The 17,940-nt window shown below is 40.7% G+C and overlaps 1 protein-coding gene across 3 annotated transcripts in view; it reads left to right on the top strand.

Annotated features, from left to right (window-relative positions):
- Nucleotides 1-17,940, top strand: part of SHTN1 (shootin 1) — a 97,595-nt gene that overhangs the window by 62,906 nt on the left and 16,749 nt on the right. For 2 of the 3 annotated variants that reach the window (XM_090278663.1, XM_090278666.1), the window contains exons 12-15: nt 1,205-1,287; nt 6,690-6,799; nt 9,959-10,012; nt 14,943-15,072. In XM_090278663.1, coding sequence (XP_090134789.1) covers nt 1,205-1,287; nt 6,690-6,799; nt 9,959-10,012; nt 14,943-15,072 — 377 coding nt within the window. The remainder of the gene's footprint in view (nt 1-1,204; nt 1,288-6,689; nt 6,800-9,958; nt 10,013-14,942; nt 15,073-17,940) is intronic. The other variant, XM_090278665.1, reaches the window with a different exon arrangement.

Genomic DNA, 17,940 nt, shown 5'->3' with positions numbered 1-17,940 from the left:
ATCTGCTTTATGAATATCCCAAAATGTGTTTATCCATATGGGTACTGATAGACATTTGAGTTATTACCAGGTCAGGGAAATTATGGAAATTCTACATGGACATCCTTTTTTAAGAAATTACTTTATTATAATTGCTGGTACTGTTACAGATGTCCCCATCCCCGCTCCTTGCCCACCTCTACCCAGCCCCCACCCCCCTTCCCTCTGGCCACACCATACTGTTGTCTGTCTGTGTGTACATGAACATTCTTGTACATGTATCCTGGGGCACCCGTGCTTGTATTTCTGTAAGAAATGTGGAAGTGTAATCATTGGCTCAGAGAATATGTGTGTCTTCAGCTCCACTAGATCATACCAGTTTTCTAAAATGGTTCTGTCAATATACACACCTTCTGTAGTTTGAGAATTGCTGTTATTCTACAAACCTGCCAACACTTGCTATTATCAGACTTAAAATTTCTTACTTTAGGAGTGTGTAGCAGTATCTCAGGGTTTCATTTGTGTTTTCTAATAATTAATGAAGTTGAGTACCTTTTTGGTGTGTGTATCAGAAATTTGGAAATTTTTTTTTAATAGAATTTCAAGAGTTTTTTCTCTTTTTCTGTTAAGTTACTGCTTTTTTCATTGATTCGTAGATTTCCTTTTTATTCTTTATAGTGTCTTTTAATATATGTTTTAAAATTTTAATGTCAAGTTTATCATGATTTGCATTTTATGCAGACTTTAAAAACACGCACCAGACAGTGTTCTAAATATATTTTATCTCTTAAGTATCTTGTCTGTCCCACACAGATTCAGGTTATTTTAGGACTATATTTCTGCACAAATAGCTATTTACTGAATACATCTCCTAATTCTTTCATCCTTCCCTCCCCCTCAAATGTGTTACATAAAGAACAGTTTTGAATTTTAGGTGTGGGTATTGAAATTTTTTCTTTACGTGTTTAACTTTGGAAATGTCTGTGTATCATATTAGTAATTATAGCAGTCCCTGTCTTTCAGAAAGTGATAGACAACTTTCTCTTCCTTGAAGTGATGAGAAGTTCACTGATTTATTAAAAGTGGAAAGTAGGCTACTTAAATCTACTTATGCATTCATGCACCGAAGAGTTGGGTATTTACTGATTCTTTAGACTCTACATGTTATTTCTTGGATCATAAGGCATCCAGTAATCTCCTGTCAACCTTTTTCTTCCTCCCAAAGGTCCCTCATGTCCATGATCCGGAAACGATCCCACCCCGGCGGCAGCGCTGCTAAGAAGGAAAAGGCAGCTCAACCAGAAACAAGTAATTGTCACCCCACCCCTAGCTTTGCCTTCAGTGGTCGATGGTGTACAGTTTTTTAACATGAACAAATGTGCTGACTTCTTTGACTATGAACAGGTTGTCAGAGGAGAAATGCGAACTTTACAGCTCTGAGAACGAACCAGATAACAGTCGTTCCCTTCGTGCGTATGATTGTCTAGAGCAGCAATTTTCAACCTTTTTCATCTCATGGCACACGTAAACGAATTACTCAAGTTCAGCCACGCACTGTTAGAAAATCGCTGGTCTAGAGCAGAGGAGCACGCACACACGTCACTGTGAGGCGGTGTGCCGAAGCCTGTGGTTGTGGTACTAGGTGCTTTGGGGCATAAAGGAAAGAGAGGCAGTAATTCCAGATGAGGGTCTGGGGGAAAGGCTTCGCAGACTTGATAGCAGGTGGACCGAGACTCTCATCAAGCACCTCATGTGTCCTGTTTGGTGCTGTGTACTGGAGATGCAGAACGAAGAATCTGCATTTGAGTTGGGGAAGACAGGAAGAAAACTAATTTTCCACTTAAATAGGTAATTGTTTAAATACAGTTTTTGATCAGCACTGTGGAGGAGGAGTACAAGTTTCTAAGAAGGTGTTTAGCTGTCTGCGATGTTCCAGCTGAGTAATTGACACAGACAGGCAGCAGATTCAAAGGTCCAAAGTGGGGGAGGGGGTTGGCATATTAGGAAACTGAAAGAAAGTTGATGTTACTAGAACATGGGGTGCAAGGGCAGAGGTCTCATAGGTAGGTGGGAGCTGCGTCCTGGAGGCTATGGTCAAAATTTTGAAGTGTGTCCTCAGGGCAGTAGAAGTTTTAAGCAGAGGTGGAGCCTGATGAGCTTGATCATTATTATTTAAACCCCACCTGCTGCAGTGCGGCTATAGCATTTTGCTTCTGATTTTGTTATTGTAAAGATTTAATGTCTGTCCTCCCCCCTCCCCCCAGTTCCTGCTCTGATGTTCCAGTTATATCCACGTCTCTGGTCTCTGGAAGGTTTACTTCTCTCCCCAGCCTCCCACAGTTTTCATGCATATTGAATGAACCCGAGTTTAGATTTAGTCTTTTCTTTCTTAGCAAGAACCTCACAACGGTGACGAACGAAAGTTGTTTGATTTTATGTGTGTGAATTGACTTTCTGTGCCTGATTCCTGCAGACGTTGGTACTACATTCCTCGGCATAGTAATGGCGCTGGAAGGCAAACTCTGCTGGGCACAGGGCTTTGCAGGATTCAGAAGAACGCCTGCCTTGGGTGATTTGCAGGACAGCCCTGCTCAGTTCCTGGCTATACACCTTTTCTGAGGAACTAAAATCTTGTTTGCTTTGGTTTTGTTTGGGGACAGTTGCCAAGTCTGGAAGGGTCAGGAAGGTCCTTCTAAGTAAATTACCTTATTAGCTTGTCACCCCGTACAGCACTCCTAAGTTGAAAAGAAGTATTCTAGAACTTATTAACGTCCAGTGTTAAAAACCATACTTTTCCATATGGAAATGATGTTTCATTTACAATTCATGAAATGTGGTATTTTCACCCTTATCCGTGAGCTATTGCATTGTACTTTGGGAATCTGAGTTACTGACTCAGAAGTTGCTCATGAAATTTTAAACTGGAGCCCCTCTAAAACCATACTGCCTTAAATAATATGTACCATAGCCGCACGTGGCCGGAGCCTGTGTCTGTCTGGCAAGGTTGTTACTGAAACAGTTGTTGAATGAATACATCAGCAGTGATTAAATGCATGATGAATGAATGTATAGCTTCAAACATCGGGCTCCTCTGTGACATTTCAGAGTTTGCATTTAAAACGAAGCGACCAGCCTTGTTATCACAGCATTTTCTTATTGTTGACACCTTCTGGCGGCTTTTGCTATCAGTCGGTATGCCTTTCAGAGCCCAGGAATGCAGAAACTTTTGTTGGTAAGCTACGGCTCTTAACAAACTTGATTGCAGGGAACATCTGTGGCATATTATAGTAGTTTTAAGGTTTAAATATAAGAAATCATTACAGACTCTGAAGTTTGTAACTAATTTTGAGAAGAATGCAGTTATTGGACATGTTCTGAGATTTCATATATTTAGATCATCAATCTGTTGGTATGTCCTTACCTCAGTTTACTAAACTGTACAATGGGGATAATAGTAGTTTCTATTTCATAGGGTTGTTGTGAGAATTAATGAGTAACATGTAAGGCATTTAGGTTAGTACTTAGCACATAGAAAATACCCAAAATGTTAGCTAAAAAAAAAAAAAGAACCAGGTCTGAATCATCTTTTGAGTGGATAGGTGTCTTCCTTCTTCAGGCTGTGGTGCTCTATTGTAGTTAAGGAAATTTCTTTAACTTTATGACCTTAGGTCAAATTCAGACTCATTCAGCCATAAAGTCTTTAGAAAGTTTGTTTATCACAGTGGCATAAGATTTTTTGGAAACCTTTTAAGAAATGTTAGTGAAAGCAAAAAGTAGTGCTGTGGCATTAAACATTCATTGTAGTTTCTTCTAGGTAATAACAAAAGATTTTGTTGAGCAACAAGGTGATGGTTTTGTCTGTGAGTCTTTTTCTTTCTCTTTTTTAAAGGAATTAACTTATTTTTCAAGTGGGTCTTAAAATTTAAGCCTCAATTAATAACATGTAGCTTTCTGATCCAAGACTGACCTTGAAGCACTAATTCAAAGAACATTTGATTTTATTTTCCTGTGGCAGTTCAATAACATTAGACCTGTTGTCTTTATTTGTCCCTTTTCTTTCCTCTCCAGTATCCTGCATATTTCTATTGTCCCCCTGATTACATGCCTTTGTGAGACAATTACCAGCTGCATGATTGCGGAAAGAATTACAAAACATACCATGAGCTCTCCGTGGGCGATTCTTGCGATTTATTAGAACTACTTAATAGTTTAGAAGTCCGTGTAGATTGCTTTTTGCTGGTTCAAAAACAGGGTTGGCGAGAAAGAACGCTTGTGCTGTTAACCTAGCGTTGCCCTTGTATTGTGCCTGAGCATGGAATCTGGTAAGAGCGATTTCTTTTCCTTAAGACCAATTAAGCGTTTACATTTGAAAAAGACGGAGAAATTAAAGCCTGGTTTATAATCTGTACACAGTCCTGATAGTGACACTTCTCTGAATTATCACTGTGATCTGGCAAGCAAAAATAAAAAACTACTTTAAATTCCTTCTATGTTAGTTGCTGCAGCAGATTTGAATGGTGCTGACCGTAATTCTCCATCTGTCCGCCTAAGTCGTTTTGTGTGGTGCATTTAATTGGGTCTCAGTCATTCCTTATGGAACGCTGATCTGTTTGTAGGCTCCGTTCCTGTTGCTATGCAGTTCTTCCCAAGTCTCACTCAAAATGGCAGCCTTTTGGAACATCAGATTTTCTTTAAATTTAAGATTTTAAATTCCCCGGAAGAAATTCCACACCCATGCCAGGTGCTTGAATGACAGATCTGGATTTTGTCTCCTTTGGTTTTGAATAGTGTGAGCGAAAGCACTGTGTAGTGCATTATTTAGGGATGCAGATATTTAATGAGTGAGTGAGTGAGTGAATGAATGAATGAATGAATTTCTGTCCATAGTCATTTTCTTGTCTGTCCCCATGTTGATGCTTGTGAACCATCAACAGAAGCTGCCCAGGAAAATGCTACTCAAGGACACATAATGAATCAACCCACAGTTTTGTCCTTCACATTTTCTGACTTTGGTGCCATTTTTCCCACATTGCCTGGCAAAAGATACCTTTTAAAATTTTACTTCTGGGTATGAAAAATGCTGTTTGGATATTTTAATTCCCAGCTTTTCAATGGCTTGTGAGGATGGGTGGAATACCATTTGAAGCCAGGACTGCATCAGAAAGCCTAGGTCTGCAGTGAATGCAGCGGTGATCCCATCCCTGGGAGGGGCTTGCAGAGGTGAGGTGATGGCACCTTCTAGACTCCCTGAGTGGCCCCCTAGGCATGTATGTTATCTGGATACCTACCTGAGGTCAGGGGGTTCCAGCCATGCAGCAGAAGAGGAAGCCATGACTTAGGCCTTTTTAGGGCAAAGCCGGCCATGACGTTCATTGGCTTAGGGATGTATTGTGATTGTCTCCATTCAGAGACCATCCTTTTGGGACTTAATGTTTTCTGTTCAAATAATAAAAATAGTCATAGCCATTTAAAGCCAAAACATGACAAGTCTGTCAGTAGGTAGATACCTGTTGAGTGCCTGCCATGTGCCTCACCAGGCAGAGTCTCATTAGAGATGCTCTTTGGAAGGTCTTGATGAGAAATTTAAACTTCAAATATATTGGCTGCAGTGAGTTAGATGGAGATAAACACAGGTCTAGAACTGCATTAATAGTGATAAGTATTCCCGAAGTGATGCAGTGCTTTTGGTCAAGCTATTCTGCAAGAGACACGTTTCCGTGTTCTGATCAACAGGTGGGGCCCACCGAGTGGCATTCATCTAATTGATACATATTTCAGCAGCTTTATTCTTTTTACAGCAAAATAGCACAAAGGTTAGACAACAGACAATTGAAATTTTAAAATCAAACTTAATGACTTAATTACAGTCATTTTCTAGATGTATGTTTTCTTTGAACACTGACAATTTTAAAAAAATTGAAAAGGTTTGCTTAAATGTTTCCTTCCCATGTGCTTTCTAAACAAAAGATGGCAATTTAAAAATGGATTTTACAAATTTGCTGCTCATCCTTTGAATGAATTTCTTTCGATAAGTAAAAGAATTCCTTTGATCTTTTATTTTCAAGTGGGCTTTTTGATAGTTATTCCTTCTTTGGACTGATTTCTTTGACATATGATGTACTATAACTTATAAAATATTTTTGAGGCAACGGTGATTGATTATTTGGAACTAGTTATAAAGTTGGGTTTTTTACTTTTTTATTTTGTTTGTTTATTTTTTAATTGATTTTAGAGAGAGGGAAATACCGACTCATTGTTCCCATCCATGCATTCATTGGTTGCTTCTTGTCTGTGCCTCACTGGGGATTGAACCCACAGCCTTTGCATATTAGGACAGTGCTCTAACCAACTGAGCTACCCAGCCAGGGCCAAAGTCGGGTTTTTAGAAACCTGTAGAAATTCATTATGCTGACACAGGGAACAAAATCCACGTCAATTGTTTTACATAGATGAGCCGATATTGATTTCCAAGCTATAAATTAGACCTTAAACTTATAACTCTTTATTTTTCAAAGCAGATTGTTTATTAGAAGATTTTTATGAAAAATATGTTGCTACCTGGTAGGTGTTAACCTTAAAGTGTTGGTGTTTTGTGACTTTGTCTGAAAGATGACTATGGTTAATTACATAGTGCAGCCTAAGTCACCAAGAATAGGGAGGAACTGTTTTCTTGTAGTATAAGCTGATTTATGTGTATGTTCTTTGAATAGCTGAAGAAGTCACAGATCTGAAGAGGCAAGCAGTTGAAGAGATGATGGACAGAATTAAAAAGGGTGTTCATCTTAGACCAGTGAATCAGACAGCTAGACCCAAGGCACAGGTATGGAATGACTAAGTGCTTTTTCTCTTTCCTGATGTTTCTTTTTTTCAAATGTGAAATTTTGAAATGTGACGCAAGCTCTATCAGGACTGACTGTCACACATCTTAAGATAAGGCTAATGTGTCATAAAAGCCTGTATTTCCATAAGCATATTTCAGAAGGACTCTATTTGACCCATAGTAGACCTGAATCGCCATGGAAACCAAGTTCTGGTTTTGCAGGTGCTGCCATCAATTTGAGGCGTGCCTGATAGGAACCGTTATACCTAAGTAATTACAATTATCACATGGTTTCTTTTCTCGAATTACTAGTTATTTTGTATCATTTGATGAGTATTTATTGAGTATCTACTATGTGCCAAGTACTGTTTTAGGGACTGAGGCTAAAGCAGGAAACAGGAGAGACCAAAATTCTTGCCTTCCTGAGGCTTCTACTTGTGTGTGTTTGTGGCGGGGGTGCGGGGTGGGGGGCTGTGGGGCGACTAGAGGTAGGGGGTCACATAATAATGCCAGAACAGACCTAAGAAAAGTTGTGAGAAATGATGAGATTTATATGATTGTTTTCACTGATTTCACAAACCTGTTCCAGGTCACTTGGTGGAGAAAATTTTGTGTATATAAATGATCAGCTGGCTTCTCAAGTTTAAGGCCCCAGTGAGCGCCAGGATCTATTGAGTTCCGTACTTCTCCTTTCCCTTTGTTTATCTGTCCTATTAGTCCCGATAACAGAATTTTTGACATTTTTCTTGAGAAATATGTTTCCTTTTTTTACTTTAGTATGGGATCAACAGATTGGTTCTCTTTCTTCTACTTTTAAAACAAACTTTATGGTTCCTTTTTACTCTCAAAGATGCTCCTCTTCAGCTGCTCCATGTCCCCAAGTATCAAAACTATTCAGTACAAGTTTCTGCTGGGCTTTGAAAGTTGCCCCTTTGTCACAGGCAGGTAAGATAGCCAGGCCAGGCAGGAATGGCCACGGTGTGGGCTGTCCACGGAAACGGGGAGTGGAAGGGCAGGAAGAAAAGTCAGCTGCAGAATGGATGGGCAGCTAGTGAGTGGAAACTTTGGACGACATAGAGCATAAGTCAGTCTGGTGCTAGTGCTGTGAAGGCAGTCTTCGAGGTCAGGGGCAGCATGTAGGACAGGAAGAAAAGCCAAGGGTGGAGACAGTGTGGCACGGCTGTTTCGGTGCTGGTGTCTGGGGCCTGAGGGCAGAGCACTGTTCTTGGAGTCGGGAGCTTCCATGCTCCCAGCTGCCTGGGCTGTATTCTCCTGAAGTGGGAGTAGCACCTGCCCTTCCCTGCCCACAGGGTCATTGTCACGCCGTCACACTTGAATGAATGAGATAGAGTTTGAAAACACTTAAAGATGCATGGATAAAGTGGAACCTTTGAAAGGAATGCATTCTTATGACTTTTCATGTCACAGCTGTATTGGAGAGAATAAGCAAAATCATGCTAATTACTAAAGAAAACAGCAGTGTTATAAAGAAGCAAAATTAGTTTAGAAAGAAAAAATGTTGAAAACTTTGTAAATCATGAGTCATCGATGTTCCGTATGTACTCTTTGAACAGTTACACATTATTTAATGTCAGTTCGCAGTCTGGAAGACAACTGAACAAGGATCAGTGGACGAGTGGGTTTTCCCTGGAAATCATTAATCTGTGTAGCTGTAGTGCTGAATGACCCAGTCAGTAACCTTTGAAGCAGGTGGTCACTGTGTGCCCGAGTACAGACTTCTTCCCGCAGTGACATCGAGGCTTTCCTGGAATGTCCCACGTATGAGAGTGTATGGCCTGGGCTGCACAGGCTTCTGCAGCCAGAGGTGGCAGCTTGCGTGGTGGCATGGCAGCACTTGGGAGCATGCCTTCAGCCGCGTCATTTGTGCCAAAGTCACAGCTTGTCACCCGCGGAAGTCAAGCCTACTTTGGGAATACTAATTTCACTGCGGATTTTCTAGATTCCTCGATGTTGGCAGTGCTGATGTGGTCAAAATTAGTGTATTAGAGCTGTCGATGGGCACTGATGGCGTGTGTATTTCACAGAAAACCTGGGTTGAGCAAGTTGAGTGCCTTAGTCTAATTTGTACATAAGAAGCAAACCTCTCTCTCCTTCCTTCTCCTCTGTCTCCTTCTCATTCATCTTTCTGTTATTGTCTGTTTTTAAAAATTGGAAAGGGATCATATTCTTTATTATCTTTTGAGAGGAAAGAATTGTAGGTTGCTATGAATCCCCCATTTCTTGATGAGAGGGAAACTAGCCTTAGCCCTTTTCCCAGAACGTGAGGACTTGGAGGTCCTTTCATTGTCTGGCAGGTTTCCCTTCATCTCTATCCTTTGCGAAAGGAAGATGTACAAGGGAGATTGGAGGTCTTTTTTGATCTTTGTCATGAGATCCTCATGCTAAGTTTTCCCTCCATTAAATTACTTGAGGGGTTCAGAGACTGTCACATGTTATGGGACCAGTAACTATACCAGAACTTCCTTTTTGATTGTTTTGTTCATGGTGTAGCCAGAAGAGAACTGGGCTTGTAATCAAGACACTGACTCAAATACCCCCTTTCCCCTGGACTACACTCCCTCTGAGGTCTTTTACTGTTTTGATAGCCTGGGATGCTAACGATCACCCGAAAGCCAAGTTCTTTGCTGGTCCCTGCTCCCGACTCAGTCCTGCTGGGAGATGCGTGACACAGGATGCGCCTGTCCTTGGTGCTTGGCTTTTGCCCGGAGCTAATGGAGCTGAGAGAGGTTTTCTGCTCTGTCGCTTGCTTTCTGCTCTGCCCACTTCCTGGTTCTCACTTGCTGGCAGAAGTCCAGCAATGTGAGGAGGGAAGCTTATTCTAAAATATTCTAAGTAATTTGAAATTAAGTCTTTGGAATCCGGTCTTTACCAATGTTTTTCTATGTGTGATGACAAATAAGTGACAAAATGATATTTAGAATATGCTGGCTTGAGTCATTTTGCTTTGAATATTACTTCTAATTTTCTACTTAACTGCCACTTGGGAGCACTAACCTGTCTAATATTTTTTCCTAACAATAAGACATAGACCTAACTTTAAAAATAGTGACTATAAGCTACCAACACTTTGCCATGTGAAATGTCATTTTCTTTAGTATATTAAAAGTGAATTAGTGAATTTTTTTTTTTTCATTGTAGCCAGAATCTTCCAAAGCCTCTGAAAGTGCAGTGAACGAATTAAAAGGAATACTGGTAAGACCAGATCTTAGTTTATTCTCCACTTACTGGGAAAATGAAAGGAGAATGTGTCTGAAATCAATTTTTATGCATAATTGTTTGAATATGTTTTATTTCCATGTACAGTAGCCTCATTGCTTTCGATGGTTCACTTGATTGTGTTATGGGCTCCCCCATCAGGTGTGTTATTAATGTATCGATGTTCTGCTGTTTCTATTCTAAAAGGATGGTTACACTTTCACCAAAATCATGGTTTCTTGTTCTTGCCCTCCAATCCTTGCGTTACAACTTGAAGATAAAATGTCCAGCCAGATGTGAGGATGGATACTTGTTTATATTAATGCCAGAAACAGCGCTGAGTCCCTTACACGGATAGCGCTTAACTTCAGAACACGGAAGTGGAATTCTCGGCGCGTAAATGTAAACCTGAGCCCCCGACCAGATACGTGAGCATCAGGGGTCAGTCTGCTTTTTCTCCCCGTATAAAAGGATATTTGATGATCAGTTGGAGAATAAAACAAAAGGCCCTTTCTTTATGTTCCTAATTTCATTTCCTAAAAGTAATTCCGACCCATTGGAGAACACACGGAATGCCCACCTCTCGCTAAGTTTGTCCTTTTCGAAGGATGAGCTTTTGCCAGCAGAGGAAATGAGCGCTGCCCTGTCCAGCTGTTGCTCTCAAGAGACCAGCGCCTCACTTAGGAAGTGTTTCCGACACTAAGCGCCCTGGTCTCAGATCCTGTTACAGTCAGAACACCCATCATTATGCACAGTAAGTCAGCCAGCATGAGGGCGGAGGTACGGAACGAACATCCCCATGCTTGTTGGTACCCTGCTAATTATGCGTTGCTTGTAGACATCTCCACAGTTGTGGTAAACAAAATTATTCTCATCAGGCACGAGGCAGTAATACGCTTAACTCCGCAGGGCTCCGTTAGTTAGCTTTAGCTTTTGGTGAGTGGAATGCGTGCTAGGGAGCGGCATAGCGGTGGCTGACAGTGCTGGTCTGCCTGTCGCGTCAAGTTTTAAAGCCACTGAAAAAGGAGGTGGCTATTATCTCATGGGTTCTTTGAGGAGAAAGTCTTGTTATCCGGTGTTCCGTTAAGGAGAACTCACCGTGACAGTCCCTTTTGTTGTTTTTACATTATAATGCTAATTCCTGTTCCAGAAAATGTCTCCCAGGGGCATCGTGAGATTCTAGAGTATACGTTCTGAACATCAGTGAAAAGAGTCAACTCTACCAAGTGTGACATTTTAAAAATTGGGTTTACTTGAAAAATCAGACATCTGTAGCAGATGCATGTGAAATCTGACTGCCCATGGGAAGCTGTTCCCTGAGAATGCTGGATGGTAGCAAGCTTACTGATTGTGACATGGCTCTTCAAGATCATAGTCACAGTCCAACCCTGTTCACTATCATTTAGTGCCACTTCAGGGAGAGAAATTTTTGAAATAGGTTTTGTGAAATAATTTTCATATTATGAAAATTGTCAAAACATCTTGCTTTCCCTGCAGACTGCCCCATCCTCCTTGTCCTGGATTTATTATTAGATCTCTCTACCTTATCTGGCATTGATATACCACTGTAACTGTTATTCTGACAATATTATGGCTTTGCATTAATTTTTTTTTAAGTGGCATTCACAGTGTCTCTCCCTACTCTTCTTTGCGAAATGGCAACTCTCTACTACCCCCATAGACATCCCATTGCAGGGATGGATCGCTTGTATGGCCAAGAAGCCATATGACTTCTTGTAAGAGAGAGAAAAAGGAAGCCCCTATCAGATGGGCCGTATTAGAGCTTTTTGCTGGAGTGCAGACCATTAAGATTATCGAATTTAGTACCCAGCAAAGCACAGGAAACGAACCTCGCAGTTGTGACATGTGAGAAACAAACTTGAAAGGAAGATGAAAAGCCCACAGGATATACCCTGAGATGGGAAGTGAGCATCTGTGCCAAGAGATGCCAAGAAGCCAAGAAACAGCCTGGTCAGTACCATGATGGCACAGGAACCAGGAATATACTCAGTATGGAGCATGTTTGCTGAATGGATGAGGTGTGACCTCAGTTGTAAAGGACATCCACGACTTTGAGATCTGGCCTATTGCTAAGTTAGCGCCTGGGTAGAAAACAAAGCCCTGGTTGGGAATACGTCACTGTATTTTGAGTTGTACAGCTTTCAAGCCAATTTTTAAAGTCTTTGTGTTGATTGAACTCATTTTTCCAAGCTTATTTACACTTAATTTTTTAAAAAATGCATGTATTATAAATTTTAAAATATACAGTTAATTTCTTGTAGTCACACAAGGATTTTGAGGTATTAGAAACCTCTTGAGTCTTCCCAATCATATAGAAGTCACTCAAAGTGGAAACGGCAGTGTCTAAAGAATAAATCAATACAAATTAATCTTAAAGTCTCTTTTCAAATTCAGTCGCCTCTAAATCTAAGAAACAAAAGATAGCATTTGAAAACATTCTCTTGCAGGTCTTTCTCAAACATCTTCAGTTTTTCAAAGTACCCAGAAATTGTTGAGTAGTTAATTTTGCCACCTGACAACTAGATTACTCAGTATTATGAACATTTAACTAACATGGGGACTAATATTGTTAAATGATCAAAGTTGTTTGAAATAGGAATAAAGTATTGATTTGGGAATTAGAAGAGTCAAGTTCAAGGTCAAGCCTCAAGTTTCTCTTCTCTGTAAGGCGAAGGGATTGTATATACCACATAGTTCCTAAGTTAATTTATTCTCATAATCTATGGTTATAATATAAATAGATAATTAAGATAATCTTGGTACTTTATTAGCTGAGCTCCTTTATCATTTCAGCTGAGAGTCATGCAGAAACCTTTCTTCCATAAATGCCTCCCTATTTAAAGTTTACTTATATATTAGCTGAATCAGCTGTATCGGTCAGTCAGTGGAGAGAAAGTATCAAGGATTCGAACCAGGAATTTGGGGTAATAATGCTGGTGTCTTAAGTAAAAAAGAGAATATTGTGAAAGATAAATTCTTCAGTAAAAGGTCTTCATTGACTCCAGCCATTGGGAAAATCACACAGAATGTCCTTGACATTCAGACAGTGTAGCATTAGTTTTATGAGTTGTTTTAGTAAAAAATGGCCAGACCTTTTAAAAATATCTGTTTACATAAGGTACGGCTGGTTAAGTTTTTAAAAATTATAAACACAAATGATTTGAAAAGAGTTTTTCTAGTACATTTTAAGAAATTAACCTAAATTGGCTTTACTTCTGCTTTCTTTATCTTATCAGTGTTTATCCTATCTTATGATGTAACTCTTAGATGAATAGGTACAGATCTGCTTGTTAACTGTTAAATAAACCAAATGATTTTTAAATTATAAAATGAGCTGTGCTAATGTTACATGTAATGTGGTTTTCCTTTGAGTATATTTTATGAGTATTTGCAATGAATGAAAAGCAGAAAGACATACTTCGGGGTGGGGTTGAGTAGCGGATGTGTACTTGATTAAAATGTGAGCCTTATCTAAGGACTTTGCTCATCAGGTTTGGTTAGGCATCTGACAGCAAAAGAATATAATCTAACCTTGTTAGTCAAGTTCCTCCCTGACAACAGGCTGCTTTCCTATAACTGTGTTGTTGGGGTGGGGGTGAGAAATACCTTTCTAAATACAACAACATAATAGCCTGTGTCATATGAGATTTGTAATTACCTGATGTTACAAACTTTTTTGTTTCATAGGCTAATGAAGAAACATGAGTTATTTTTAGCCAGTAGAAGTCTCAGAATCCTCAGGAAGTTAGCGGGGGACAAAGCGCAGGATTAAGGCCTGTACTGAGCTCAGAACTGACAAAGGCTGGCCTGGTCCTTAGCCTTGTGGACAAACGCTGCCTTCTTACCCTAAAACCATGTCAGGCAAGTTATACCAGACTTGAAGTTCTGATTTGCTCTGATCAAAATATTGTGGTTCTCTTGGCTTTGTTCCTCCCCCAAGTCTGTGGCACAGGTGAGGAAGACTGTTTCTAAGAAATGGTGTGCATTTCTCCTGAAAGAAAACAGACCACTTGTAACGGTGGAGTGCCACATCCTTACACATGAGAAGTACCCCAGCTAGTGTTCTGTTCAAACACTTGATAGCGGGGACAGAAAGCCGTACCTCTCCCTCCACAACGTACTTCCTAGAGCAGCCAGGGCAGGGGACCACAGTCTGGGCCTTTCCCTGTAGTCTTGAAGGTCAGTGCCGTTTTCAGCAGCTGCACAGCTTTATGGCACCTCTTGTGTCCTTCAGAATCTTTTGGGCCCCGAATAACACATTCACTGCCTCCCCTTCGGATTCTGGAGGACCCATGCCGGGTCCTTCCTTTCCTCTTTTCACGATGAAACCGCAGTGTGCTTAGCACAGCATGTCTTTCGGTATGCCACTGGGGAGCGTTATGAGCCTCCTTTGGCAGCCATGACACCATTGTCACCCGCAGGCAAGGGCATTCTCTCTGAGGAATCAGCCCCACATTTTTCAGTGCCACAAGGATTTCGGGTCTGTAGCTTGTGGCTGCCATATCAAGGTAACCTTCTAAGGTGAGTTCAACATGTCTGCTCTCTTCTCCACGTGGCCGATCAGCACACATCAGAATCTTAATCACCGACGTGCCGGAGGTGCAGGCACTTTCCCAACCCTGAACTTCGTATAGTTGGCTCATCAAGGATGTTCTTTGGATCTGAGAAGCTAACATCCTACATCATCAGTAGCATCTTCTTAAGTGCTCCAGCGCTGTATGTTGTTGAAGAAACGCACTTTAAAAAATATATATATGTATGTGCATTTATGTAAAGTTCATTTTATTTTCTAATTCCATTCAAATTCTGGTAATGTTTTGGTGGTTTGATTTTTTTATCTTCTTTTGTGTATTGTATTAAGCCATTAACCTTTTTGTTTCTGTTTTTGTTTTTGTTTTCACTTTAGGGGACACTTAACAAATCCACTAGTTCAAGAAGCTTAAAATCCCTTGACTGCCCTGAAATCAGTGAGCCCGAGACTGAGTTAGAAAGGATTTTGCGTCGCAGAAAGGTGACAACAGAAGCAGATAGCAGTAGTAAGCTGATTTGACTTCTCCATGGCTCTCCTCTTCCTCTCTGAAGCACTTTCCTTTAAGTCCTTTTTTAACAGGAAATTCTCTTTTTAAAATGATTATTAAAGTTATTTTAATGTGAGTGAGAAGTATTGGATAGTCGAAGGTACTTATAGCTATTTCATAAAAATGCTTACGGTATTTTTATTTATTGGTATGTTTATTTGTAGGCAGTCAGGCTTTCATAGATCTGGTTTGCTTAGTGCAACAATGTAGCCTTGAATACAGGCTCTGGAACCAGACAGTGTGAGTTCAAATCCCAGCTCTGCCATTTACTACCTGCTGCTGCTTACACAAATTACCCAACCGTTCTGTGTCTCAGTTTCTCCATCTATAACGTTAGGATAAGAAACGCTGTACCTCAGAGGATTATTCTAAGGATTAAGTCAATCAATATATGGAAAGAGCTTAGCACTGTGCCTGGCCCAAAGGCAGCACATGGTAATCAGTAGCAATAGCAGCAATTACACATCAGTTACAAATGCAGAGATGTCATCTTAGTTCTCCATATGCATTTAGTTTAGTGTCTCTGCCTGTGAGCCAAGTGAATGAGAACTTCCAGCTCTGTCACTCATTGTGGCCATCTGAGCAAGTCTTGAGCTCACAATTTGTATCTGTGTCATGACACGCAGGTGTTGGGCACCAGAATCTCTTCCCAAACTAACCCTGTGTGTCTCTTTTTTTTTTCCATCAACTTGATCATAGGAATTAGCAGACACCTTTCTGAGGTTTTCTTCTTGTGGCCAGGAGGCTGGCTTTGAAAACCTAAAGTAAAACTAATCACCAACTACAGCTAATAGGCTGCATCGTTCCGACTCAGTTGAGTCAAGTCCAGTTCGCTTAGCGCATCGTACCAGTTTAACTTGCATTGCCATCGTGTTTATGTCAAGTTTAAGTGGCTAGAATATTAAGGATTTGGGTTTTCGGTAGTCAGCTCTTGTTTTCACATAGGGACTTAAACAATTGAATAAATTGGTTTCTTAAACCAGCAGCATCATCACACCAGCCAGACCTTTATTATAAGAAGATGAAGCTTTTGTTTCCTTCTTTAAAACAACGAATCAGTTTTTAGTTTGGTCTGGAAATTTTGCTGTCACAATCCTATAAGAACTGTCACCCCCCAACAACCACCTCTCAGGAAAATTGAGGGGTGCCTAAGAGTATTTTTTTCCTTGGGATTGGTTTACGAGCATTTAGCAGCCTCCATGGTGAGTCATTATTCATTTTGCGACTTAATCAGTGCTGTGACTTTTCCAGCATTTCATCCTTAACATACTCACGTGGCCGCCCTTGATTGTTAGGACTTTGTGGGTGCCATTTTAGTGCTCGGCCTTTTACATTTTTTATTTTGCGGCTGACGTTTTTGTTCCTCCAAAAACATTCTGATCTCAACCATGAACTTGGTTAAACATGAAGCACTCACTATTTCAAAGTCAGTTTTCAGTGGGAGAAAGCAGGGAACGTGTTCATTTTAGCCAATGTGGAAATTTGAATATTTCAAAGTATGGATAAAGGTAGGGGCATGTTTTATAGGCAAGGTGAGGATCTTTTATTTCATTGGTTATATTCCACCAATATGCAGACATTTAATGAATCATTTGAGGGAAGCTAGAGTAAGGTATATATTCAATAGAATCACTATTTAGAGAGATAAGAAGTGTGTAATTGGCAGGATAGAGAGGATACATGTACCTAGGTGAGTGACTTATAATTGAGCAGAAATTTTCTTTTGAGCTCCCTAGTAGCCAAAAAAAAAAAAAGGGGGTGGGTGGGTGGTGAGGAACAAACCTACAAACTCTATAAACTAGTAGAAGAAATACTTTTATAAAAAGATGGTATGGATGTCTTCCTGGCATCAAGCTGGAAGAGGTATTTACCATGTAAGTCTTCTAAAGGCCGTGGAAAGACAGAGGAAATTCCAGGACAGAAGGTTGTGGGCTAGGATGCTAAAGCAGCCCCGCTGCATGGTGGGCACCAATGACCGAGATGCATTTGATAGGTTCGTGCCTCAGGTACACTTGACTCTCTGGGATTTTATTTTTTTACTGCACAAAAAGGCTTATGGGAAAGCTAAACCTGAGATCCCAAAGTGGAGAAAGGAGGCACCTCAGAGTAGCAGAGGCAGCCTGAGGTTTGCAGAACTCAGGTCCCAGGTTAGTTGGTATCTCCCCCAGGGGCCAGTGAAGCACCTTTTTCTTTAGAATGTTCCTATGCACCGAACTGATATTCCCTTGTCCCGCCTAGACTTGTGGCCCCCCAAAGTGACATTTCAAAGAATAGCCAGTGCCTCTTGGAAAACATTGAGCAGCTTAAACAGGAAGCAATAATAATATTCTTACACATTATGCATTTCCCTTTCTTTCTTTTTGTATGTAGGAAAAAGAAGAGCTGTGGCCCAGCTCACCCACTCTCTCCTTTTTACTTGACTTCAGTGGCAGAGCAGGCAGTAGGCGTTGGTGCATTCAGAACCATCTGGCTTTCCTACAAGGACAGATTGTTTAAAGCTGTCTAGGGTCATTGTCAACAGTTATCCAAGGTCAGAATAGAGCTGCTCTGAAGCTATTCTTGAACTCAGCTTCATATTTATATTTTCAGGAACTTTTCTTTCTTGATCTTTCTGCCCTTTTCTCTCTACTCCCACACCCCCCTGCGGCATGAGGCTTAACCTAGGTGGGAGGGGAAAAGACCTTTTGCACCAGAATATTCAATACCACATAGTTGTCTGCCCGGATGATATCGATGAAATAAATGAAGAACAGATACTGATGCTTTGTGAGCGGGGGCTTCCTACTAGACCAGAGAGGATCTGTGTCTCCCACGTGGGGTAGGGCT

Source organism: Furipterus horrens, unplaced genomic scaffold (assembly GCF_987537825.1).
Source record: "Furipterus horrens unplaced genomic scaffold, mFurHor1.1.pri manual_scaffold_5, whole genome shotgun sequence".
Lineage (NCBI taxonomy): Eukaryota > Metazoa > Chordata > Mammalia > Chiroptera > Furipteridae > Furipterus > Furipterus horrens.
The sequence above is the reverse complement of the archived record's forward strand: the minus strand, read 5'-3'. Positions and strand labels throughout refer to the sequence as shown.